This window comes from Epinephelus fuscoguttatus, linkage group LG16, assembly GCF_011397635.1.
Source record: "Epinephelus fuscoguttatus linkage group LG16, E.fuscoguttatus.final_Chr_v1".
NCBI lineage: Eukaryota > Metazoa > Chordata > Actinopteri > Perciformes > Serranidae > Epinephelus > Epinephelus fuscoguttatus.
Window position 1 is genome coordinate 28,152,230 of NC_064767.1, and position 24,974 is coordinate 28,177,203.

Genomic DNA, 24,974 nt, shown 5'->3' on the forward strand with positions numbered 1-24,974 from the left:
TCCCCAATCTGCATGTCTTTGGACTGTGGGAGGAAGCCGGAGTGCCCGGACAGAACCCACGCTGACACGGGGAGAACATGCAAACTCCGCACAGAAGGGCTCCCACGCCTGGGATCGAACTGGCAACCCTCTTGCTGTGAGGAGAGAGTGCTAACCACCACACCACCGTGCCGCCACGGGCAGATTATCTTTCAGCTAAATCAGTGTTTTTGGTTAAGAATGCTGGCAGCAGAAACATATCAGAAACGCAAAAATGACTCATTTTTACTACTACATTTATTAAAAAAACAAAAATAGAACAAAAACAAAAAAAGCAACCAGTGTCCCACCAGGGATGAGACAGTTTACGGAGAGAGACATTTTTAAAAGCATACAAACCAGCAAACTGTAATCTAGCAGCATCCAAATGTTGGAATCTCCAAAATCATCATTTATATATTTAAATATATAGTTTTGTTTTGTCTTTTTTTTGCCCTGGCAAGCTACACACTTTACAACATACACAGAGCTTTATCTCTCCTTAGTGCAGAAAAAAAGAAAAAAACAAAACAGATACCCTTAATAAAATAAACAACTTTAGGTTAAATAAGCTTAAATAATAGTGTTAAATACAAGACACTTCTGTGGCAGATATGTACAGAAATAAACACATTTGGCATTGTAAGTGTGGTTCACTGGCGCTTGCTCTAATGCTCTAGAAACCACTGCATATGAACACATTTTGCTGTGATAAACTACACACACACACGCACGCACACCCAGGCACACACACACCTTCATACATACAATTTTATATCAGTGAGCCACAGACAAGGCATGTGTTTATAAAAGAGAATTAAAATTAAAGAGAAACAATCCATTTACAACCAAGAGTTTTAGGCACAGTCTCTTCCTGTTTTATAAATACATGTCAAGTACGACTGCTTCTCGACAGGAACTCTTCATGTTTGTGCTAACTTCTTTTATCTTTTTTTTTTTTTTTTTTTTTTTTTTAAACACAGTTTTGTAACTACCACTTCATTATTGCTAGGACATTGTGACAGTGAATGGAAACTACTGACAAACGTGTGTAGGGAAAGCACCTTTAAACATCAAAATTACTGCCATGTGACCCTACATTACAACACTGAGGAAAAGAAAAGTGGAATTCATTAAAAGGAAAAAAAAAAAAAAAAAAGAGAACGGCCCAAAACATCCAACCTCGAAACTTTTGAGACTCTGGGAGCCAGAAAAAAAAAAGGGTCTCAGTTGAGCTACATTCATTTTTCCCACCGCTGTATGTTTCAAGACCGCCACATGTGGATTCCTCTTGGTGCAAGCAGACAGTAAGTACCACTTCATTATGTCCAGTACATTCCTCCCCTCCTCGCCTCGCCCTCTCGACTTTCCTGTGTCCGTGAAGGCCGGCACAGAAACAGCTGTGTGACAGTGTGCGCAGTACGATACAGTACAGCTGAGTATACAGTACAGTAGACTGACGTGACATACGTAGGTAGATTATATGTTGACTACAGTAAATGAGCTTTACATTCCACTACTGTAAGAAGATCCCACGGACTCGGGCGGGGCCCCAGGGGGTTGGTTCCTGTCCAGTGCAGGAGATGAGGAGGTTTCCCAAGAGTCTCTTTTGCCAGGATAAAGAAACGTCAGAAACAGCCCTGCACTTCAGACAGAGGAGGATCCCAAACTAAGGTCCAGATCAGGGTTTCAAGTCTCTCCACACAGGGCTGCACAACAGTCTCCTAAGCAGGGTTTTTTTTTAAAAGACTTGATTACTCTGGGGGCCCGTAATGGTTTGTTTTATAGTTTGTTTGCCTGTGGATGATCTGGGAGTCTTAAATAGGAGTTGAGTGGGTGCCCAAGAGGAGTGAAGGCCATCTCTCTCTCTCTCTCTCTCTCTTTCTCTCTCTCTCTCTCTCTCTTTCTGTGGGTCTCTCTCTTTTTCTCAGGGTTTCTTGTCAATGGTGTGAAAGAACCACTCTGTGAACTTCCTGAGCTGAGCCGCCGCAGTCTGGCTCTCCTCCTGCAGTCGCATGTTGTCCTGCCTCAGGTGCTGCACCTCCTCCTGCAACATCGCCTTATCCTCTTTCTCCTGAACACAAATACACGCACATACACACAATAAACACCGGGACATGAGGCAAAAATAAATGAGTACAAAAGAGGTTGATAAAAGCCCTGCTATTACAAGAATATCCGTCTATCGTCAGCACTGTGTAAATGGGAGGCATTAACATGGCAAAGCAGCCCTTTTTCTGTTCCGATAAAACAGCACTTCCTCTCTCCATTTTAAGCACATTAGTTGAGGTGGGGAAATGCTGGGCTGGGACACAATGAGGGAAGGAAGCAGGATATTGAATTAAGTGGACGAGTTTGTATTACACAGACCGCAGGGCACCCATTACTCAATGTCTATTCTCTTGAGCTGCGTGACACAGACATGCACTGATTGCTGACATGGAAAAAGAGCGCAAAAAGGTGATGGAAAAAAATTAGAAACTACTTTGATAAATGTGAACTAACCTTTCTGAGGTCATGCTGCAGCTGCCTGAGGATCACCTCCAACTGGTTGACTTTGCCAGTTAGTGTGGAGGGGGCGCCGCTGTTGGGTGGACACAAGATAGGATGTTGTTAAGACTCACAAAAGACTCATTTATCACATAACTTAAACACAATCACCACTTCTACCATGATACAGGAGCTGATGATGGACAGTTAGCTAAGCCCGCCCCTTTAGTGGCTTTTTGTTCTCAGTCGTCTTATTGTCAGCTGAAAAGATGACTGTTGCCAGCTGATTTTAACCAACTTTAGCTAGCTAGTGTAAGCTAATGGTAACGCTATAACACACAATGAGGAATTCATGAAAGGATTGTGTGACGATTTGGGGCCATTAAACCTGCAGACTGCAAAGGGTGAAAAGCACCTCTTAATACGCTGCTGAGCAAATAGTGTCTTGGTGTTCCTTTGCTATTTACACATATTTAAATTGGGTAATATGCCTAAATGATTTTGATGCGATTGAGCCAGTCCATTTCACAAAGATTAGTGCAAATAGTCACACGCAGTTACAGTGAAATTATTAGCATCTGAAGAGTGTTGATGGCTAACTGAAGCGCATTTAGAAAGGGTGTCATGCTGAGACTTTCAATCGATCATGGCAGCAACATTTGTAGCCAGACTAAGGCACTGTCATGCCAAGCCATGTTGGTCCAGACCTGTAGCTCGTGGTCTCATCTCAGTTTTTGTTTCTCTCTGCCATTATTATGCCTACAGAATAAAGGCAATATTTATACTGTGCCACGTGGATAATGTCAATCAGACACCAAAAAAGGACAAATTGCACTCAGCTGCAAAATTTTTTGGATGTGTTTGTGCTCTAACATCTTTAGCACAGTATCTTTTGTGAATAGGACCTTGAGACGGGGAAGAAAGCAGTCGCAAGTGATGCACATTTCACGGTGCTATCAGCGTCTGTAATCCATTCTTTGTGAATTCACCAACGAGTTAGATCAAAACTCTGATGCCAGCTGACTTTTTAATGTTTCCAGCTGATTTTTTTTAAATGACGAGCCTTTAAAATGTATTAAAAGCGAACATGATGGCAAAGCATTTGGTATTTTGCTTTAAGACTAAAGCTAGAGTGGACATGGAAAATAAAGAAGAGCACTGTTCATGCTGAGCTATTTATGCCTTAGTACAGTATGATCAATAAAAATGTAATAAAATTGTTGCTTGTTCCAACATAACCCTGGATCATTTAGATGCTTACTCTTTAGAACATATCTGGACAAGCAACACAGTGGTTCCATTTATGCCTTAATGTATTTTTAAACAGGAAGTCTCACTTTCACTGGAGAGAAGGATTTGAGGATGAGAAACTAAAAAGTAAAATAAATTTAACACTATCTAATGCAGATTTGGGTGAACATTTCCTGTAAACTCACATATTAGAATGCAGAAGTTAGCCAATTGTATGCTCCTTGCCTTTGTAAATGACACTTGCTTACTGTTGCAGGTTGTAATGTAGCCGTCTGTCAAGGTTATTACTGAGTACTGCTCTGATTAGAGTTTCATGCACACCACTTCATCATGTGGAGAAATCTAAAGCTCAACAGGCCTGCTGTGCCTAGTTATGGTTGCTAAGCTATGATTGGACAATTCACAGTTCAGGGGCAGGTTTTAGCTAACAGTTAATTATGCTCCTTCTACTGGAGCTTGTTGGTGCTTGTGTGTTCGTGTCTGTCTGTAAAGCCTACTCTGCTTCCAGTGCTGCTCCCTCTGCCTCCACCACCCGTCTGGTCAGCTCTCTGGAGATCTGCAGAGCCTCCGCCCGCTGCATGTCCGTCATGGTGCAGAAAGACGCTACGCGCTGGTCTGGAGACAGAATAGATGACATAGCAGGTCATAATCTGCCCTCAACATCAAAAACAGGAAATGTGTTTAGCAACGCATTTCATGGTGTCAACATGCAACTAAAATACAGCAGAACAACACACTCGCATGCACGCATTCATGACAGGATGGGGCGATTCATTCATGCAAAGCATGAATGAGTGATTCGGGCTTAGGTCACAAAGCCACCAGAGGCAGTCCTCCCATACTGAGAGATCTCAAGTCAGACAATCAGGAACAAGGTGGTAAACAGAGCATTTTTAGACCATCACAGATTAAGAAAGTCCCTTGGGTGTTGCTCCAGTACCCTCGCCCCTCTGAGCTTCCTCCGACAGCTGTTTGGCTCATAATGGGCTGGATCCCAGAGAGCTGTAAGGCACCAGTCATGCTTGTTTTACCATATCAGGCCCTTAAGCTTGCTCAAAGCCCCATGGAAAACCCAAACTTGGCATGTTATGCTTGGGGACTGCTCAGTTTTGAGGCGTAATGCTCTTTTCTTTAGAAACCACTCTCTCTCTCAAGCCCTTGGTCTGAGACTAAAGATAGGAGGATCTGCATATTCATAGAAAAAAGATTAAGGAAACCCTTCCATTAATTTACCCCAAATGAAAGCTAATCCACTCCAAGACAAAAGCTGATCGAGCCCGGAGTCGGTTGTTCAGACGAGGCAGGAAAGGGAGACCAAGCTTTCATTTACATATGAATGGACATTTTCCTCATATGCGATGGCTGCATCAGAAAGATTAAAGACTTCTAGGAAAGCAGTGACGGGTGCGGAAAAGCAGCTTGTCATTTTTTGCGTGACCTGGTGTCCAGATTTATTGGACAAGCGGCTGAAAATCAAACAGATTACACAGAGAAAGCACGACAATCTAAGTGAGTGAACATGCTGTGCTATACTTATTTGTGAGGGAATATTAAAAACATATCTAATATGTGACAAAGAGAGCTTTCAGTGATTGCACCAAAACCCTTTTGTTGCTGAAATTTAGTCCATTTTTAATTCCATCTGCTTTCAAAAGTCAGGAGGGCACAGCGTTTTTGTGGATGCTGCAAGCCAATCCAAACTGAGTATGAGCAGTGTCTCAGGATGCGCATGATCCTGGGAGACTGGTTGTGAGTATTCTAAATGCTTTGCATCTCAGGCAACCTCTTTCTGCCCTGCCTCTAAACAGAGCTGGTTAAACATACATGGCACAATAGCAGCCTGGAGCCACTTTCTGCTCGGCAACAAGACTCCAGTTTACACAGCGCTTTTTCTGGGCCAGCCAGGCTGCCGTGACAACTGCCTTCTTGCTGCCAGTCAGAGTCTGCATCATCTCCACTGATTCCACTCCTGTTAAATGATATGCTGCAGGCTATGCAGCAGGAAATGTATCAAAGAAGAAACTCCACAGAGGTTTCATTAATTATGACAAATGAATGGTCACATGCTACGTTGCCCGCACGCTGGTCTCGGGGTCAGAGGGAGTTCAAGTGGAAAAAAATACTCATGACATGTTAGCGTTTCCGTGATAGATGGGAAATACACTGGCATGAGAGTGGTTGCAAAAAGTACTTAAAGCAGGAAATAAACAGAAGTGATGATGCTGACTATGAAGTGGCTGAAACATGCTAATTAACTGAAAATAGAGTGAGACTGAGTGAAAAGACAGATTTTAGTTTTGACAGGAACGCATCACAAGACAACTTTAAGTCCTTCTAAACAAAAACCACAAATACTCTAAAGCAGCCATTCATCCAGTTTACAGGAAACAGGACACCTTAAAAATGAAGATTTCTATTTCTAAAGACATAATCTGCCGCTTGGAGCCAGACGAGATGTCTGTCATCATTTTGTAGAAGAAAAAAAATCCAACATCTTCCAGACCATATTCAGATTTAATGGACAAAAGGCAGAGAGAGCAGCTGAAATTATCCCAAACTATCAACCCAAGAGCTTAATAGTAAAAGGCATCGCTGTAAGAATTCTCCCTGAGTGGCCACTTGCTGCTTTATGGCGTGAAAATTGGCTCCATGTCTGTGCTGACAAATGATGGCTCATTTTTCCAAGTTACAGTGCTTGATGGGAATCGCAATGGGGCTCAGAGCAGAGGCGCAAAAAGCAAAAAGGATTCCCACAAGTCCCCTCCTACAGCACCTTAGGAGACACTAGAAGAAACACAAACACAAAGCACACAAACCTGCACATGCAAGCGAGCTAGCACTTGCAGACAGACACGCAAACACACACACACACACACACACACACACACACGCACACGCTAAGCAGCTAGGAGGAAGGGGTGGTGGGGGGGTTACACAAGGTGCCAGCAGCTTCAGCCAGGCTGGTTACCTTCAAAGGCTCGTGCTGCATCAACCAGGTGAGACCAGTCCAGGCCCGAGGCAGTGTCTGGGAGGGGCATGAGGCCCGGGTCGCTGAACTTGGACCTGTCCGCCAAGGAGCCGTCAGAGAACCAAAACTCATCTGCAGAGACAGGCAGGCACTCCGATCAGTGTCTAGGCCTGGCCTGAGTTTAGGGCTAATCTCTGAGTCGCCCATCAGTTTGGATCAGAGCAGACAAGAGGGGTTGGGAGAGGAATGGAGGGGCATAGAGGGGGGGAGGCAGGGGACTTATTTGGACTAGTCGTTGCTGCTAGAAGGGATGGTATTTACCTTACTCCAGCCTGCACATCAAAACACCTAGCTCAAGTATATGCTGACTAAAGTGGCTCCTATCCAATGATACCTTCACTTAAGACCAATTCTAATCTAGATGCACAGAAAGGACAAATCCTCCTCAACGATTTAACTTTGGAAAGTGCTATATTTACATAACAGCACAAAGGCTCACATTAAACCACCTTCTCCACATAGCACTCACAAGGCGCTGTCTGAGGGACGATAAATGACTTGTCTAAGTGAATGTCTTCATGTTTCAATCAATATCTCTTTTCCCTCCCCTCCGTCTCTCCCACCCTCCCTCCCTGTCAGCCCTGAAAGACGGGGAACGCAATAAACAAGCTCCCCACTCTGCAGAGAGGCATTTAGAAAAGCATGAGTGGAGAAGCAGAGACAGAGAGAGCTTGAGGTGATGCTGACACTCTCCTTTCAATTTACCCAGCGTCTTAGAGCTTGAGTGATTCACTGTTTACCAAATTGGGCTTTTTCAGTAAGGGAAAGAGAGAGCCTGTGTTCTCAACTACCCTTCAAAACAATCAGGAATCCATCAGGTTGACAGCCAGAAGAGGCCAAAGAGAGAAACATCTTTCCAAAAGCCATTTTCTATCTGACGACGGCAGCCGGAGATGGGTGAAGAACGGTATGGAAATGAGACAGGAGGGACGGAGAAGGGAGGCAGGCAGGGACTCATGAGTGGATGAAACATAATGTATGACAGACATCGTGACATTCCTGATGGAGAAATAGGCATGTTCATGTCACAGATCTTAAAGACCTGCAGCGGCGCAGGCAGGACACATTACACCTCTCATCACTAATACATATTCAGTGGGTGCTGTGAGAACAGTAGAGAGGGGAATACTAGCCAGCAGTGACAGGTGTCTGCTTAATGCAGACGGAGCGGCAGGCCCCTCACAAGTTGCACGCCGCCTCGCCCAGTTCCAATTAGTTGGCTATATTGAGGAGTGTTGTTGGAGTGTGTACCAGTTGTGCTAATGATATTGGTGGGACACAAGTGGCTCTTCAAACAAGTATCTATATCCTGGCTTTTATCTGGTGCCAGAGAAGAAGAATGATAATCCAAGAGCAACATGCAGAGAAGTCTACTTTAGCCTCTCTGTCTCTAAGAGGTATTTTAATAAGACAGTGCAGAGTTTGTTTTCTTTCAAGCTGCTTCTCTGCAGTACCCTTGGTGAAGTATTGTGCACATTGCTTTTGCAGCAGCTAGCCTAGTGAGAGTTTCACTGTCTGTACTTACTCCTTAGGTTGGATGCTCCCTGGTTGTGGATCATGCGAGGAGGCAGCGTGCTGTGGTAAGGTGGGGTGGTGCTGAACAGGATGTCGTTCGGCATGGCTTGGTCCAGCATGGAGCTGTGCGAGCTAGCGTAGGACGAACCCTTACGGTTACTGCACACGCTCTCATCTGATAGCGTCCGGTATAGCGAGCGTCTCGGTGACAAACTGCCCACAGCTGACACCTGGGAGAAGGAGAACAATTTGTCAAAAGATTGTCACAGCAATGCAAGCTGAATGACCTCCAAACACCCAGCGATGCTCTCTCTCCCCCCATCTGCACCATCCCTGTGTTTTGCCTTTCCTTCGGCACAGCAGGTTTACATGAGCGGGCAGCTGGGTGGGTAAGGAGGGAACATCGGGGAGCAGTGTCAGGAATCAATTACAGTCTTTGCTCTCAGGAAAATGCAGATGGATCGAGCACAGCTGGAGAGTGTCTGGCAGAGTGGGAAAAACAGGGGACAGGACTTGCGGAGGTGGTGACAGAGGTCATTGCACTGAGACAACCAATAGTCACTGAGCTTAATGTGAGAAACTGCAGCAGGCAGAGGAGACTTTGTGTAAGTGCTTCAATACGAGATGGAAGGGAAAATAAAAGCTGATAGGCTGATGCTAACACCAAGGATACTAGAGTTGGCACTTTAAGGAACATTGGGTGTTTTTCAACCTGCTGTAAGTAATTTGGTTTTGCAAGGGTTCTTGTTTCCCCAAATCTCTACAACAGAGGTGGTGAGTGCAGTTCGCAAGATCCATCGAGTCACAATGGCCACATTTATTGAAAATACTCCAGGTTGAAAAAATACCGTCAGTAAATGAGACCAATGTATGTAAAAATAATCCCTATGAACAAAAACTTCAGGCCTCAGACTACTCTGAATACTCTGTCTCCAATATTTTTTTTCTACTTTGGCTACAAGCTAATGTCAGCTTGTGATGGATTTCTTTACATGGTCATCTGCTACAGGCACACTACCGTAAGTGTTTACATAATGTAGCCTAAACTGGTACATGTAGCTACATGCTAATATAAGGGAAACGTGTAATCTTAGTTGCAGGTGTTGTTAATTTCTGCCCAATTTCAGATCATATTCCTGCTTGAACATGTCCCATTGTGAAAATTTCTCTATGGTTTTATTGGTGGTTTTTCATGGTAGAAAGTGCTGCTATCATCTGTTACAGACATTCCCTGGCTGCATTGACGGTGCAGAGATGCCAAGATGCGGAAGACCTGGAAATGCTGACCAATAAGAGCAGACTGGGCTTCAAGAGACAGGTGCTATAAGAGAATTTCAGACAGAAGGTGAATACAGGTGTTCCAACACAGACAGAATGAGAAAACTGAGTGATGTAAGCATGTAAGATGTTCTAGTATAAACCAGAGAATGAGCCTAGTAAGTCCCCTTTAAAATCTTGTGAATAAATGCAATATACATTTTTTTTTTCCAGTTTGCTTGTTTACAAAGCAGACAAAGACCCAATAACACAGTTCAATGAGCCAATGACTAATGCACTTTAATGCAAGGCCATGCAGATGTCAAAAGGCAACTCAAGGTCAGAATGAACAATCACAGAAGCTTTGAGGGTTTAAAAGCAGCATCATCCTGGGGGAATGTCCTCTGTGCACAGAGAAAAATCACACAGAATACCACTGCAGAGATAATCAAGTTTCATGACTGTGGCCAGAATTTTGACAGAGGATCTCCTGTTTAAACACACAAAACCACAAGGGCCAATCCAATCCATCATTGTCCCTTTTAGCTTACATAAATATTGCAGGAGTGACATCAAAAGTAGCCACAAATGATATGCGGGGCAGTTGGCCAGATGGGTAAATGTCTGCCTTTGGCTTCCCAGCTGTAACCAAAACTAGACTGCATCCCCACAAGCCAACACCCAGCCATCTCCATTTCAAAGCTGGATCCCCCACAAATCCCACCGTGACAATTTAACAAACATCTAGTACGTCTTTAAAGCGGAGATATACACCGGAATTCAAAGCAGCATGTATACATACTGCCTCCAAAGAACATCTCAGAGGCTTTAACTTAACAAGGTTGTCTCTTATTGCAAGTTTTCCCACCCAACTTTACAAGATTAGACCCCATAAGGTTCTCGCTCATCAAAACAACTTTAAACAGGATTTGCTGCTCTCTCATATAAAGCAAAAATAGCAGAGATTTAGAGCTCCAATAAATGGAGTCACGGCAAATGAAACCATTTGCAATAGGGCTTAATGTTTTTTCAGAAGCCATCTATTTATTACATCTACAGCATCAAACCAGGCTCTCAGAACACATCTTGGCACTGGTTAACTGAACCTGCTGTGCACATTACGCTGAAAAAATATTGTATTAATCAAACCTGCAAGATTATTGACTATTTCAGTGCGTCTAAATCCACCTCAGCTGGCAACAGTCCCCAACCTGATTCAGACTGTAATGTGTTTGAATTCTTCTGCACAACAGCAACGTTCCTATGAGTCGAGGCAGCAGTGACACATCCGCCGAGATTTTTCCTGATTTTCCTGACTTTTTTTTTCCTTCGCCGCTCGCACTGAACAAAGACAACAGCCAGCATTGAAACCCTTTGACGTGCCACTTGGGAGGATGTGTTGGACAACCACCTATTCAGATGCTATTTTTCTTTCCCACAGGAGGTTCAAAAGAGGAACGCTGTGGGAGAATAAGCTGTGAACGGCCTTTCCTTTACGTCACACACACAATAGTCTGCCTGTCTGTGGAAGGGCGTCTCAGCGGACACTGCGGCTGGCAAGGAAAATCTCTCTGCACCTGCTCACCAACACAAAGAGTGGCATCGGGTGAATACCGGAAGTGACACATGTATTAACCTTTAGGTAATTAAACAAGTCAGACTGTATTAAATGTGAAATAAATCAACAATGCTGCCAACACTGTCGTTACTGTATTTTGATTCATTTACGTGCCAGCTGATGATTGAAAACATGCAGTCCCAGAGAAGCTGCTCTCAGAAAAGAACAGTATGCATTTATAGGGATCAGATGTGTATATGGTTAGAGTGTCTGGCTCTGTGCCTTCCTTCATGCCTCTCTCTCACAGATTGCTTTTCCACACATTGTATTATCACACTGAATCATACCGGAGAGTGAGCTTACAACAAAGACTATACTGCTGTTTGAATCCAACAAACAGTGCTGTGTACCTTTGTACTATGTTTTCTTTCTCTGTGGGAAGCAAAACAGAATCAAATGAAGGGAAATCACAGCGCAGGCCTGATACAACTGCTTTCATTTAAGGCACTGACGCTGCCTGGTCCTGTTGTAAGCATCACATTTTATATACTGTAAGCCCGAGCACAACAGCAAGACAAACTAATCAGTGCACTGAGCTGCTTCATGTGAGGGACAAGGCCTGCCTGTGCCAGAGGACATGCCTGCCTTCTGCAGGGATGAAGTGCATTTCTATTAGAATTGAGCAGCATCCAAAAATAACCCATTTGTATGTCTCCAGGGTCTCTTCTTGTAGATAATGGAAGGGGGATGGGGGAATGGTGTGGTGGGGACTGAAGATGCAATTAATAGAGTCTGCAGGACCCAGGAACATCAAACATCAATGCACTCTCTCCAACTCCCTGCCTTTAATCCATGACATCCCGACTGAGCAAACCCAGGCCCCGTTATAAATTAAATTATCCAAACACTCGGTGCCAGTCAGTGGGGACTGAAAGGGTTTTGTGTTGGGAGAGATGAGCCCTGTCAGCTGTGGTGCTCAGCAGCAGGGCCAGCTGAAAGGCACCAGATGTTTGTCCTGCTTTTACTTGCTTCCCAGCAAGAGGTTATCTGCTCTGCTTCTGGCCTTGTGGGTGCTATGCCTGTTAGTCAGCATGATGAAATAGCCTTAGGGTTTATAGTCGGTCCTAACAATGTCATGTCATCATGCAAACAATTATCACTTCCCAGTTTCAACAGGTTTTATTTGTCCGTGTGTGGAACGGAACATTACAGTTATCGAGTAATTTAGAGGTTAGTTAGCCACGATGACCTCACCTTCCGAGTCCTGTCTTCTCCTGGAGGGCTGTCGGGCAGCATCATTTTAAGGTATTCTTCTTTTGAAAGCCTCTGCAGTGATTTTCCATCCCGCTCAGCAGCCTGGAGCCGGCAGGCAGCCTCCTGTGCGTACAGCTGCCTGTAGACCATACAAAAGGCACAGAAGAGCGGAGCTCATCAAAAGGGTCATGAAAGATACATCCTGCAAGGGAGGCCCCGGGCAATCGCAGCTTGGGTCCAGCTATTTAGAAAATAATGTCAGTATCACACCAAGGGGTCAGGTGGATATGTCTTAGCATGCCAACGTCAGGTGCCTCCATGCTGGTCAGTTGAACGTGGGGCAGCGGGGGTTGGAGAGGGATCCAGGGAGGGAATTTATTTCCAATCCCACTTGGTCCCATCTCACTCTGCCAAACCAATGATTAAAGACAGTGTGAAGAATGCAGCCAAGCACTGTGAGAGGTAGAAAGGAAGGAAAAAAGAGGGTTTTGGACAGAAATTACATCCAGAGACAAGTGCAAACCACAGACTCTAGAGGAGTGTTCAGACAACAACAGAGGACACAAGTGCTGTTAGACAGGATTGGAAAAGGACCCACAAGAGGTGACATGTTTTGTTTTGGTGGTGGTGTTTTTCATTTCAATGATTTTGAGGGTGCTGTGTGTTTAGAGGGGGGACACAGTGAAGGGAGGATGTGACTGACCTGGCTGGTAAAGTTGAGTGGCTGTGAGACCTCTGCTTTAAGTGAGCAGCCTGTGAGAATGACATACTGTGTATTGGTGGCAGGGTGTTACATGGTCAAGGGGGAACACGCTACACAGCGAGACAATGGATAGTCTGGCTGCTATGGTTACCTGGAGACACTATTGCTGAGAGATGCCCTATTTTTAAGGGGACCTTTTATGCTTTTTCTCATTTTCTGACATATATATAATATTACAATTTCGGCTTTTCACATTAACGTGGTCAAAGTATCATGTATTGAGGTAAACGTATGTAAAGTAATCCCTGTGAGCGAAAACCTCAGGCTTCAGGCTGTTCTGAATACTGTTTCCACTGTTATTTTTCTAGTTTAAACACAAGCTGACATCAGCTTTTGACAGATTTCTTTACATGATCTTACTACCACACTACTGCAAGTGTTTACATTACATAGCCTACACTGCTACATGAAGCTACATGCTAACATCAGAAAAACACATGATCCTTGTTGCAGATGTTAACTTCTGCCTGATTTCAGATCATATTGCTGGAACATGTCCAGCTGTGTTTAGAAGCTTTTACTGGAGATGCTTAACAGGATAAAGTGGCGCTATGCACAGTCACTCTCCAGCTGCAAGTACGCTGCTACATGTAGCTACATGCTAATGTCAGGGAAACACAATCTTGGTTGCTAAAATAAATTTCTCTGCAATTTTGAATTATATTATTAAAGTTATTATTAAAGTGCCGCTATTCTCTTCTACTGTCATTCCCCTGGCTGCAATGATAGTGCAGAGGCGCTGAGGTGGGGAAGACGTTGAGGCGCGGACCAAACAGAGCAAACTAAAGAGAGAGAACAGGTGCTAAAACTGAGCGTTTCAGACAGAGGGTGAATACAGGTGTTCCAGCACAGACAGTATGAATAAAATTAAGTGTTTTCTGAACAATAAATCATGTATTCTAGTAGAAACTCAAAAATAAGTATGAAACTGAATATGAGCATAAAAGGTCCTCTCTAAGCACCATGGCAACCGATCCCTAAATACATAGACGGGTATTGCAAATGTCCATGTCTGATTGCCAGATGCATTCTAACTGATCCATGAGATCTGTAGTTCAAAGACAATTGCTATAATCTGAAGGCTGCTTCTAGGAAGCAGTGCAATAATTGAGCTGGTGGTTTGGTGCTGAAACTGTGGGAAACAGCCCCCTTTTTTCCCTCTCTAACCTTGTTCAATTTGTTCTTACATGATCGATCCATGATTACGGCATGATTGGAACAACGCTAAAGCCTTGACCTTTGCAATTAAAGGTTATTCTACTGTGCTGAAGCGTTTGTTCAGTGCCTGCAGTGTGTAATAAACGTTCTCTTGCACAGCAGGTCCTGAGTATAGGTGTGAAAAAAAGAAGGTACATTTTCATCTACCTGTTATGAATACACATTTTTAATGCCAGAAATTTGAAGACAAAAATAACTGATGAAATGTTTTTAGGCTTGGCTGAGGAGAAACTGCAATAAGGGCTGATGGAAACAGTTTTCTTTGATTGCACCTTGATGTTGTGGTATCTTTTTCTGCGTCTTCTACAGCATCGATGTTGTGCTGCTAATAGCTCTCACAGAGTTAAACTTGACCAGAACCAATATGGATAAAAAGAGTGTTGGTGTCGGAGTGCATGCAGCCCCCTCTGTCACTACAGGAGCTGATAAAAACAGAAGGAAGTACTGTGGACAGCCCACAACAGTAGGATTCTGTAGGAGATACAGCAGAAATGTCACAGCCACTGATGCACAGCTGGCTGTCCTCCATTCTCAGCATGTGCCACATGGCAGGACTAGCACTTTAGACTTGCCATGAGACACGAGTGGGGTGGTGGTCTGGGACAAACGGGTGAGGGCTGGGGGAGGGGTGTGTGGGGGAGCAGGCTGGGCCAGGGAGGTTTACCAACTGTGTACCTTGAACGCTCAGACAGCATTTTGAGAAGGAAGGCTAACAAGCTTTCCGCTCCTCTGGAACAAGAAGCAGAAGCAAGAGAGAAACAACCCGGGGTGAGAAGCATTGTAACACATCCTGCATTACATACAGTGTTAGAGCAAATGAGAAAAGTTTTTAGAAAGGGGGGAAGAGAACCTTCATTATGTTAGAACAATATCTGTGAGTAATATTAGGCCATTCATCATGAGGCACTGTTACGTAAGATGAAATAAAACTGTAGGAATATATAAACAAACAATGGGGAGAGTAACTGAATTACAGAGCTTTTTTCATAAGTCGGCAGGAGATGACTTCGCTGCATGCGATCAATCACATACTCCTTAAGTGGCAAATTTCACAGCCTAAATGAAATTACTTGGGAGCTCGAGCAGAGGGATTCTTCCAGGGCAAATCTCACATTCTCTCCTCCAAAATATGCCTGCAGCCCACACACAAACACCTTCAAACAAGCACACACACACATCTACACCCACACCATCAAAGCTGTGTTTCAATTTCACCATCAATGGCTCTCTGTTCTCTACAATGAACCATTTAATCATCAGACAGATACAGTCAGTCGTCACTACTCATATAAAGTTGGAGGGGAGTATACATCCTCAACCTGGCTGAGCGGCTGCATACATTCCTCTTCCTCTGTGATATTTCTAGAAGCTATTTTGTGGCGGGTGTGTCCTTGGGCGGCACGTGTGACAGCAGTGTGTTGTTGTTGTGTGGATTGTTGCTTGGCTCCCAGCAGAGATGCTGATCTGGTAGAGGCTCAGCCTGGCAGTCCAAGGGGACGGGGCTTCACGGGAACAATCAATAACCGCAAGTGACATGTGCCAAGTGTATTATGTCCGCGGCTTCATTGAGCTTATTTATTTTGTGGCTGTCGGCTTCAATCAAGGCCAGTTTATGCACACTGGGTGGGCTGATGGAGGGGGAGACACTTGTGTTGGAATGGGTCTGGCCTTTGTGCAACAGTAAGTCTGGGAAGAAGCAGCTCTACAGTGCTGACGAGGCCGGTTAGCGTGATTAAAAAGTGTGTCATCTAGCTTTGCATGATAGCTAGCGCTGAACTTAACATGAACTGGCACCAATCTCTAACTTTTTTCGTAAAGAGCATATTTGATGATCTCACACATGCTCTCTCTTGCTTTCTGGCTCTCACACACACTCACCCACACTCTGAAATGTTGGGAGGTCCCTCAGTGCTGTGGGCATCCTCGTCATCATCGGTCGTCTTCATGACCACTGGGAGTTTACAACCAGGCTGTGGTCGTGTCTGTCCACAGGCCTCTGAGCTGGGCTCCGGCCCCGGCTCTGTCCCTGTGCTGCTGGTCTGGGGGATGGTGTACACCTTGGAGGAGTCAGCGGACATACAGTATCTGGCACCACGGGCCAGGGGACTGCCAGAGTGGTGTGAGCCACTGACCGAACAGCAAAAAAAAATAAAGCATAATGTAACTCAAAAGTGACCAAAATGAATGACTTTAAAAACAGAGAAAAAAAAGCATGACAGCATAAACAAACATCAACAATGGAAAAAATGAGAAATGCTACAAACAAAGCTCAGATGTTGAGAAATAACCCAACAGGATGATTTTCAACTTAAAATGATTATTGAAAGCTCTGCCACGATGACATCATCCCCTCCACATGAGAGCAGAGTTGAGTTAGTTCACCTCTGACCTACATTGGAAGATGACTCACATCCAGTCTATCGTGTGCATAAACCCACTGAACTTTGCCCTTTCAATATTAAGTCAAATATCAACTGGCAAACCAGATTAAAGGGTCAGTGCATTCAAATCAGAAAGACGCATATTTTACAACTTACTCCCAGCGGTAGCTCAGCATGTTTTTTTTTTTTGTAGAGGTTTTGAATAATTCACCACTATGCCCTCTGCCGATTTCTGACTCTCAAAGCGTAATAAAAATTACTTAAAAAATAACTGTATGGCTACATATCACTCGGTAAATGGGAAAATGTTTCTTATTTTGTGATCTAGGTGAACTGAATCCTGAGCTTATGATCAAATGGTCAAAGGATTGGTTTATTTGTAGAGACAGGGATGTATATTTCTAAAACTCATCATACTTAAGTGACATTTCTGCCCCAGTTTCTAAAATGCAGTAACGACTTAGTGTCTGGTTTATATAAAATACATTTCATTTAAATGTGGCTATGTGTCATTTCCTTGTTTATGATTACTGTTCAAGCTTTGTGAAAATACTCAGAATAACTCCATATGATTATACTAAATCCTCATTCATGTTACAGTAGATTTATGCAGGATGAATGAATCACATTTGACAGTGATGGGATAATGAGTCATGCATCAAAGAAAGAGCACTCTGCCTGTCTGTGCTCCTTTATAATTTGCATTGCTTACATTACATCCTTTGCAATGTTTAGCAATCCCCCACATCTACTGTAGCTTCCTGTTCATCTCATCATTAAAATGGGGGTGGACAGTTTGTGTTTCGTGTCATCTGACTGGTGAGGATTCATCTGTTATCTGCTCAACTGGACTCAGGTTTAGACAAACTGCACAGGTCCATAAAGATGTCGGGTTTTGGTCCTAACATCTCGTTGTTTCCTGGAAAACTTTCAGCAAACACAAAACATTTTTCTAAAATACCTCTGAGGCATCAGAGCTGGCTGAAGCTGGAGGCACTACACACTGTTTCCATATTCATGACCATCTGGGCCACACCCTGCAAAATGTGCTCCTGCTGCTTCACTGTTTGCTCAGATGACACTCGGGTGTCAAAGACCATTACATAAAAGGTGGGAAGCATCGGAGTAGTCAAGGTGATGGCATGGGCTCTTTCCTCATTTCTGAATGATGTCCTGGAGTGGACAGCTCAGACGCCTCCAAAACAGGTCAATGATCTCAACAGATTGTGCTAACATAATCCTGTATGGCATAAACAAATAGATACCCATTCTATTTCATACAGACAGACTGTGAGTGGCTGCAGGGCCAGCTCGCCCTGACACCCCTCCTCTTTCCCAGATGGGCCCCAGTCTGGTGAGCAGGACTTGGACGGTGGTGTGATGAAACCCCCCGTGTTGCTGCGGCCTGACAGTAGCCCCACCCACCAGCTTCTGCACAGCTGGATGAGTCAGGCTGTGGGTTAGGAGTGAGGGCGCGCGGTTGGGTGAAAAGGTCAGCTAACATCCAGCAACCACTCCTTTTGTGCATGTGTGTGTTTACTAGAACAGATAATGAGTGGCGGCAGTGTTGTATGTGTTAATATACATCTGCATGTTAAAACACAGTGGATTGTGCTCTGAGCCATGTACCATGGAAAGGGGGGAATTTTTCTCAGTGAGCAAATCAATGACTCAACACACTAGAATTGAACCACGACCACAGAAATAGAATGAAAGTAGAACAGAGATTTCCATTCAAATCAACACAGCAGGATGGTCAGAGTGATGGCTTGCTGCAGCCTTATAGGTGATCAAATGTACTGACACCTTTTAACAGTGAGTAGATTTTGTGAGTAGCATTTATAATGGGTTATAACAGGCTAGTTCATCTCAGTTTCAACTGCTGTTTGTTGGACACAATAAGCCCTTTCTTCTCCAGTAACGTTAAAGCTAATCTATGACAGTTTGCAATGTTTTAAGAGTTACATTCTCTAAAATATATCTTGGATAATGCTTAACATGTAGATTTGTTAGTTTGCAGATAAGCTACTGACTAAAGAAGCTACACCAATAACAGAATCACAATCTTCAGAATTCACGTCTTTAATGTCAGACCGAGATTTCAGTTGATTTAAGCTGACCATTGGCTCGCTAACACCAGGACACACAGGTGTTGATTATTATGAATGTGATGACAGGCCTATAAATCAGACTTAAGTAAAACGCCAATTCAAGCCCCTTTCACACATGCACCGCAACCCTGAACTTATCTCGACATTATCCAGAGGAGCTGTATATCAGAATGAAACTACTGACTACTTGTTGAGTCCATGTGTTACAAGCATGTATAATTGTCCGGAGAATGGAGATTAAGCGAGTGGGTGTGTTGATGACATTTCTATCATGCAAATGGCGCACAACTTGAAGAATACAAACATCCAAGGGTGAAGAAGAAGGGTCATTTATACAAAGACGTCAATGAAAAAGTCTAACTGGAGAGATGATGAGATTCAGGAACTCCTGTCTATAAAGACAGACACCGAAATCACCAGACAGATTCAAGGTATAGCAAGAGACTCGAAATTACTGAATGGCTACATAAACGAAAGACTGATTTTTGCAGAGTACAGTTTGCATCACGCCCAGCCTCGCCTAAACCAAACAGAATATTTCCAGTGGGTCAGGGCGTCTTGAATTATCAAATGACGACAGCAAACAGTTCATGTCTGTTCTACTCTCATCCTATTTCTACAGCCACAACAGCATTAAATAAATGCCCTTAGAGAAGACAGAACATCAACAGTCACCACTGACATTGGCTGGAGTATACAACTGAGCGACAAAAGGCAAAAACAGCATCAAGCACAGTGGTAAAGTAGCCTTAAGGATGGCCTCAGCGCTCTGTGGCTGAGATTCAACATATCACCATCTCTGCCTTGACCGACACCAAACAAAGTTTCAGCTGCAAAACAGATGGAAACTCTAAACTGTCTTTAAGGGGAAAACATTAAATACAACACACATCCCGTCTCTGCACTGTACCTTGAATGGGACGAGATCTCGCTCAGGTCCCCGATGCTTCCTTCTGTCACATGACTAGACATAATGGCAGAGGCGTATCCTTGTGGCAGGTACAGTTTCCCATGATCCTCTTCTGATGCCCCATCCTCATGGTGCTCCGATACCCAGGGGTGTCCCTGCTCCCCTACCCTGCCCTGTAGCAACACCCGGGCCCCAGGGGCCACACAGGGATTAGTGTCGATGCCGCTGTCTGTGGACGCCCCTTTGATGTAAGTGAGGCCCAGCATCTCTGGGTCCATCAAGTCTCCAGAGCCAAAGTGCTTATCGTCGCTGTTGCTGGAGGCGTTGCTTGAGAGGGTGTTGCTACTTGAGTGGCTAGAGTTTTTATCACCCGTCTGGTAGAAAAAGAGAGAGCAAGAGGGTTAGAGGAGATAGAAATACAGCGCATCAGACAAGGTCAAACAGCAGCTGCAAATAATTCTTACGGTTGCTTTAACATGCTTGGTGCACCGGAGGGGGATGGGTTTACCCATCAGGCTACATCACATGTTCATGTGTCCCTGACTGGAGCGACTGCTTGTTTTCTTGACGGCTTTGATGCTGTCGGGCTGGTTGGCAGCAACAGGAAGTACAAACAGAATGTCACATAATGCGTTTGTGACCACTTCAAGGGGAACTACGCCCATGTTCAAAATCCAAACATGTTATTCCTGCAGTTTTAGAAAGTCCAAAAATATTAGTAAACATGACTAAATCTCTCCTAAATCCTGAAACTAGAGTGGTAAAGTGCTAAAACTCAAATCTGTGATGTCATCAAGATGAAAGTCTGAAGCTGCCTTTGACAATGAAATGGGAAACATGCTATATACAACACTGAGAGCACCCAGAGGAATGTCCTGAGCATAGATTCAATCAGGCTAACAACAACAACCACTTCTGGGTAGACAACTGGCAACTGATTAGAACTGCAGATATATGTGAAATATATGTGATATAAAGTAACACATCATTGGTCTGACCTGTCTGATGTTCCTGCTGTGCTCATTTTATGTACTGTGTTGCTTGCAAGCATCCTTGAGAAACCAAATGTACAACTAACCGACTGTGACATCTCACTGCCAGTTGGACTAATGTTGAGTGCAAGTTTGGGGTAAATTCAAGTTGACATTTTCTTTCGTTTGTGGCCCAACAGCTAAATTAGCAACCAAAACAAGAATGCGGTCATTAATGAGATATGAAAGCCTCAAACATGCATTTTAGATGAATGAGATGAAAATCTGTTGAAAAATGAAACATTCAGCATGTTGCTGCCATATGTCCAGAGCTAGACTTCACCATTCTCTCTTGATATCTCAGCTGCGCAGTTTAACTGTATGTTCAGAGGTTTCTAGCCACAAGTTACTGTTGGAAAACATGGTGATTTGGTCTATATGGGTGCATTTTCTGTTTCAGAACTGAGAATGCTACATTAAAATAAAGGTCATTTGGGTATAAAAAAGAAATCAATCATCCCATGGGTCCAAAAAAAAAAAAAAAAACAGGCTTCCATTCATTGTCTATGATGACATCACATGTTTGAGACTTATCTCTCTGGTTTCTGGCTTTGAGGGAGAGCAGCTCATGTTTCTTTCTTTTTGGAGTTCATAATTTAGGTGGTGTTCCCCTTTAAAATGTGGTACTTATGTGAGAGAACCACGAGATCTGGCCCCTATATAAGTTTTTAAAGGGGGGTATGACATTTTCGTCCACTTTTTTCTCAGTTCTGACCAAAAAGCCAAATTTCTTTATGATACAAGCTTGATAAAAATATGCCAAGTCATGCCAGAAGTCTTGACTTCAGTTTGCATCCTCAATGTAGGTCAGTACCCTAATAATTAAATGTACTGACTAAAAACAAGCCTTTAGTGAAGGGGGTTAACTTGATGCTTAACTAGAGAATATTTAACTAAGACTTCAGGATTATGACCCGTAATGTCTTCTTCATGCTGCTATGCTAAACCCTGCTAAATCATGAAGGCAGCTTAAATCACATCACATCAAAAAACAGCTACTCTGATCTAAAAAACAGGCTCTGTGCATTAGGGAAAGAGAATGCCATGGGAATGGTTTAAATTTTTATCCAGCGGCCCAGGTTAATGCAACACTGGCTGAAAGCACTGAAAGATGTTGTTAGCTGTATGCGGCAGCCTCCAGCATCAAAGGAGAAAGAAAAGACGAAAGGAGAGACGGTGAATGGGCCAAAAAAAAAAAAAAAGATAAATGAGAGGGGTATATAGAGAAAGGAGAAAATGAGAGGCTCGAGCACTTAATATATTCAACCTTCTAGGAAAATGTGTCCTAGAAAAGTGGGAGACAACCAGAAACGGTGATGAGATGAGATGCCCGTTAGCATGCTGATGAAGGAAAAGTGATAAGTGCAAAGAGCGGCTAGAGGGGACGACATGAGGTTGAATACCCCAATTGAGTTGCTGCTTGCTGCAAAGCACATAAACAAGGGTAATCTGACCTCACCCCAATTCAAACACTGATGCGGGGTAAACCAGGTCTGACACTGCAGAGTTGGGCATCTACTCCAAACACAGCACACGTACTGTAGAGGCTGCATTAAATACTTTGGAGCATTGTGCCCTTCAAAACAAGTTCAATTTCGAATCACTTCCATTAAATGTCACATGCGCAGCTTCTGTCAAACTGAAATCAAAGTAGGTCAGACGTTTACCCTGGACAGCTTGTTGGGTGAGTCCTTCCCTCCTTCTCTTTGCTTCAGAGGGTTCAGGATCTTGGTGGAGGGGATGTGCCATTTGGCCTCTGTGGACCGAGAAGAAAAGAGCTGAGTGTGGAGAAGTGCCAGGTTTGAATAGACAGCAAAAATCATTGTTGAAAGACTCACCTGCAGACCTGGTCCTCTCCAGGGTGGGCTCCCGCTCCCTGTGGATCTCTCCGTCTCCTCCCTGGATGTCACCTGCCCGCTCATGCAGGATAGGGGAGGGACACCTGGCGAAACAAAGAGGAGGAAAAATGGGCTGTAAATTATTTTCTCTCTATATAGTGAGCTCTGTATTCTAGTCAGAGAAAGGCTTCAATAGATTTACCACAGATGCACGGCAATTAGCTCAAGATCATTTAAGGTTGAATCACTTGAGCTTATAATAGAATAAAGAAGGTGCCACACAATGCTGACAGGAGACCTCCTTTCATTCGACTCAGGCACTCTCTTGCTCTTGACAAAAGAAAAAGAGCAGCAGATTTTCCAATGCGGGTCTTAATTAGACCTTTAAGAGCTAATAAAGGTTACGACAGATGAACAGAGGCCGTGCTGTTGCGTGATCTTTAGCTCAGACTCTAACCGGAGATCAATCGGCCAGTCAACGCGTCTGTTGCTCTGCGTCGTGGCAGCTCTGACAGGGCACAGTGATCCCTGAGAGTTCAGTGCACTTTTGAGGCCTCTGACAGAAAGGCAGCAGTGTGCAGCTAAGCCTCTTGTCATGGTCTGTAACCACTTACAGACAGACACTGGTCTCTGATGGATTCTGCTCATGTACAAGACTCAGCCTGACAGATGTTACGCCTGTGCAGTCTGAAGCCCCTGCATACCATTATATGATCGAAAGCAGGAAGAAAGAACTGAGCATTGAAAAGAGATCTACAGTATATTGATATGTACCGTTAAGGGGTCAAAACATATGAAAACTGGAAAACTTTGATGACAGAAGGAAATTGTGGTTGCTACTTTCACGTTGACAGAAGCTGCAGGGTCTCTGTCAGCTGAAGCCTCTTTCTCTTTCTCTGTTTCTTGTGATTATTTTTTCTCAAAAGATCTTTTCAACTGCTTTCCAAAATTACAGTGTAGTTTGCTAAAATGGCACTCCAGCCGCAGTGGGTTACACTGAAGGACAAGAAAGAATTCTTTCTAATCACTTCCTATCATACTTAAGTGCTTGTCCTTTTTTATATTCTGAGCAGAGGAAAGAAGATGTGCTCAAAGTTACAATACTGAAAAATACTGTACTTGGCTTGGAATTTTAATGGCTGTAATAAAAATGAATGGCTTAATTTACAGAGTGGCCATTTATGTGTGAGGTCGCCTTTATGTTCTTCTGAATAAAATCATAAAAAAGTAAGGTTTTGGGATGATTGAGAGGAAACTATAATAATGAATGTTGAATGAAAAGAAATTTTATACATGAAACTCATCATCCTCCATCATCTTCCCTAATTTTAAGCTCTGGATGTGGTATTAAACCGTGGCAAGCATAATTTTATTGTTTTGTCAGATATCGTTCCTTGCACCCACACACACAAAAAAAAGGTGACAACTGGCCAAAAGTGCGGCTGATGATTTAGTCATTTCATGTGGAAAAATTGCTGTCATTTTGCAAAATTGCAAGTTCTCAGAAATAGCGCTTAGACTGATTGTAGCTGCATTCATTACTGAAAAACTGCGTATTCCTGGAGGGACTGCTTGAGGCTGTTTCAAAGGAAGTAACACTGCTCTGGTTTCATACCCATCGTATCCAGGCTGCTGGGACCAGGTGCTGCTGCCGCAAGGTCCCGGATCACTGGAGGAGGACTGGTTACTGGGGGAGCTTCGGTAGTGCTGGTCTCCTTTGTTACATGAGGTGACCTGGGGGTTCTCCATATCCTGAATTGTTCTGCAGGAGCAAAAGATGCACAAGTGTAAAATATGCTGCCATAGAAAACTGGATGTATACGAGATCATTTGTCTGTTCTGTTTTGGGCTGCAACTAACTGCCTAAAGTGGTATTTTCGAGGAATTTTTGACTATTTTTTATCAATTCTGGAGTGATGAAAAATGTTTAAAATTAGCTTCGAAACTGTGTAACAAATGGTATCAACTCCAAAAATTGCTGCAACAATTTATGAGACATAACTGAGCTGGAATGGTAACCATATACTTCCATCATAGTGTAATAAGAAACTCTAAAGTTTGAATAGGTGCCTAACCAAAACACATGTTTGTTACAGATTTGCGACAAGAAAAACTTGACAAACAGTGTGGAGCTGCATCTCAAATTAATCTTCAGGCTTCCCACTTTCAGATGATGTACACCACTTTTATGTGATATTAGCTCTTGACCCTCTATCTTCCCCTATAGATCCTCTGTCCCTCCCAAAAAGGACGAAAATAGGTGTATGGTGGGTCTCAGAAGGTTAATTGTTTAATTAATTGTCAGAAAATACTAAAAAACTACAGTCACAATTTCCCAGAGCCCAGGGTGA

The 24,974-nt window shown here is 43.6% G+C and overlaps 1 protein-coding gene across 4 annotated transcripts in view; it reads right to left on the minus strand.

Annotated features, from left to right (window-relative positions):
• Nucleotides 1-258: 258 nt before the first annotated feature.
• LOC125903363 (signal-induced proliferation-associated 1-like protein 2) overlaps nt 259-24,974 on the minus strand; it is a 101,105-nt gene continuing 76,389 nt past the window's right edge. The window contains exons 11-22 of one of the 4 annotated variants that reach the window (XM_049600247.1): nt 24,239-24,385; nt 22,624-22,727; nt 22,453-22,541; nt 19,755-20,128; nt 16,231-16,479; nt 15,028-15,081; nt 12,372-12,510; nt 8,313-8,532; nt 6,728-6,859; nt 4,257-4,374; nt 2,524-2,602; nt 259-2,092 (exon numbers count right to left, since the gene is read on the minus strand). In XM_049600247.1, coding sequence (XP_049456204.1) covers nt 1,946-2,092; nt 2,524-2,602; nt 4,257-4,374; nt 6,728-6,859; nt 8,313-8,532; nt 12,372-12,510; nt 15,028-15,081; nt 16,231-16,479; nt 19,755-20,128; nt 22,453-22,541; nt 22,624-22,727; nt 24,239-24,385 — 1,852 coding nt within the window. In that variant the 3' untranslated portion in view covers nt 259-1,945. The remainder of the gene's footprint in view (nt 2,093-2,523; nt 2,603-4,256; nt 4,375-6,727; nt 6,860-8,312; nt 8,533-12,371; nt 12,511-15,027; nt 15,082-16,230; nt 16,480-19,754; nt 20,129-22,452; nt 22,542-22,623; nt 22,728-24,238; nt 24,386-24,974) is intronic. The other 3 variants (XM_049600249.1, XM_049600248.1, XM_049600251.1) reach the window with 3 other exon arrangements.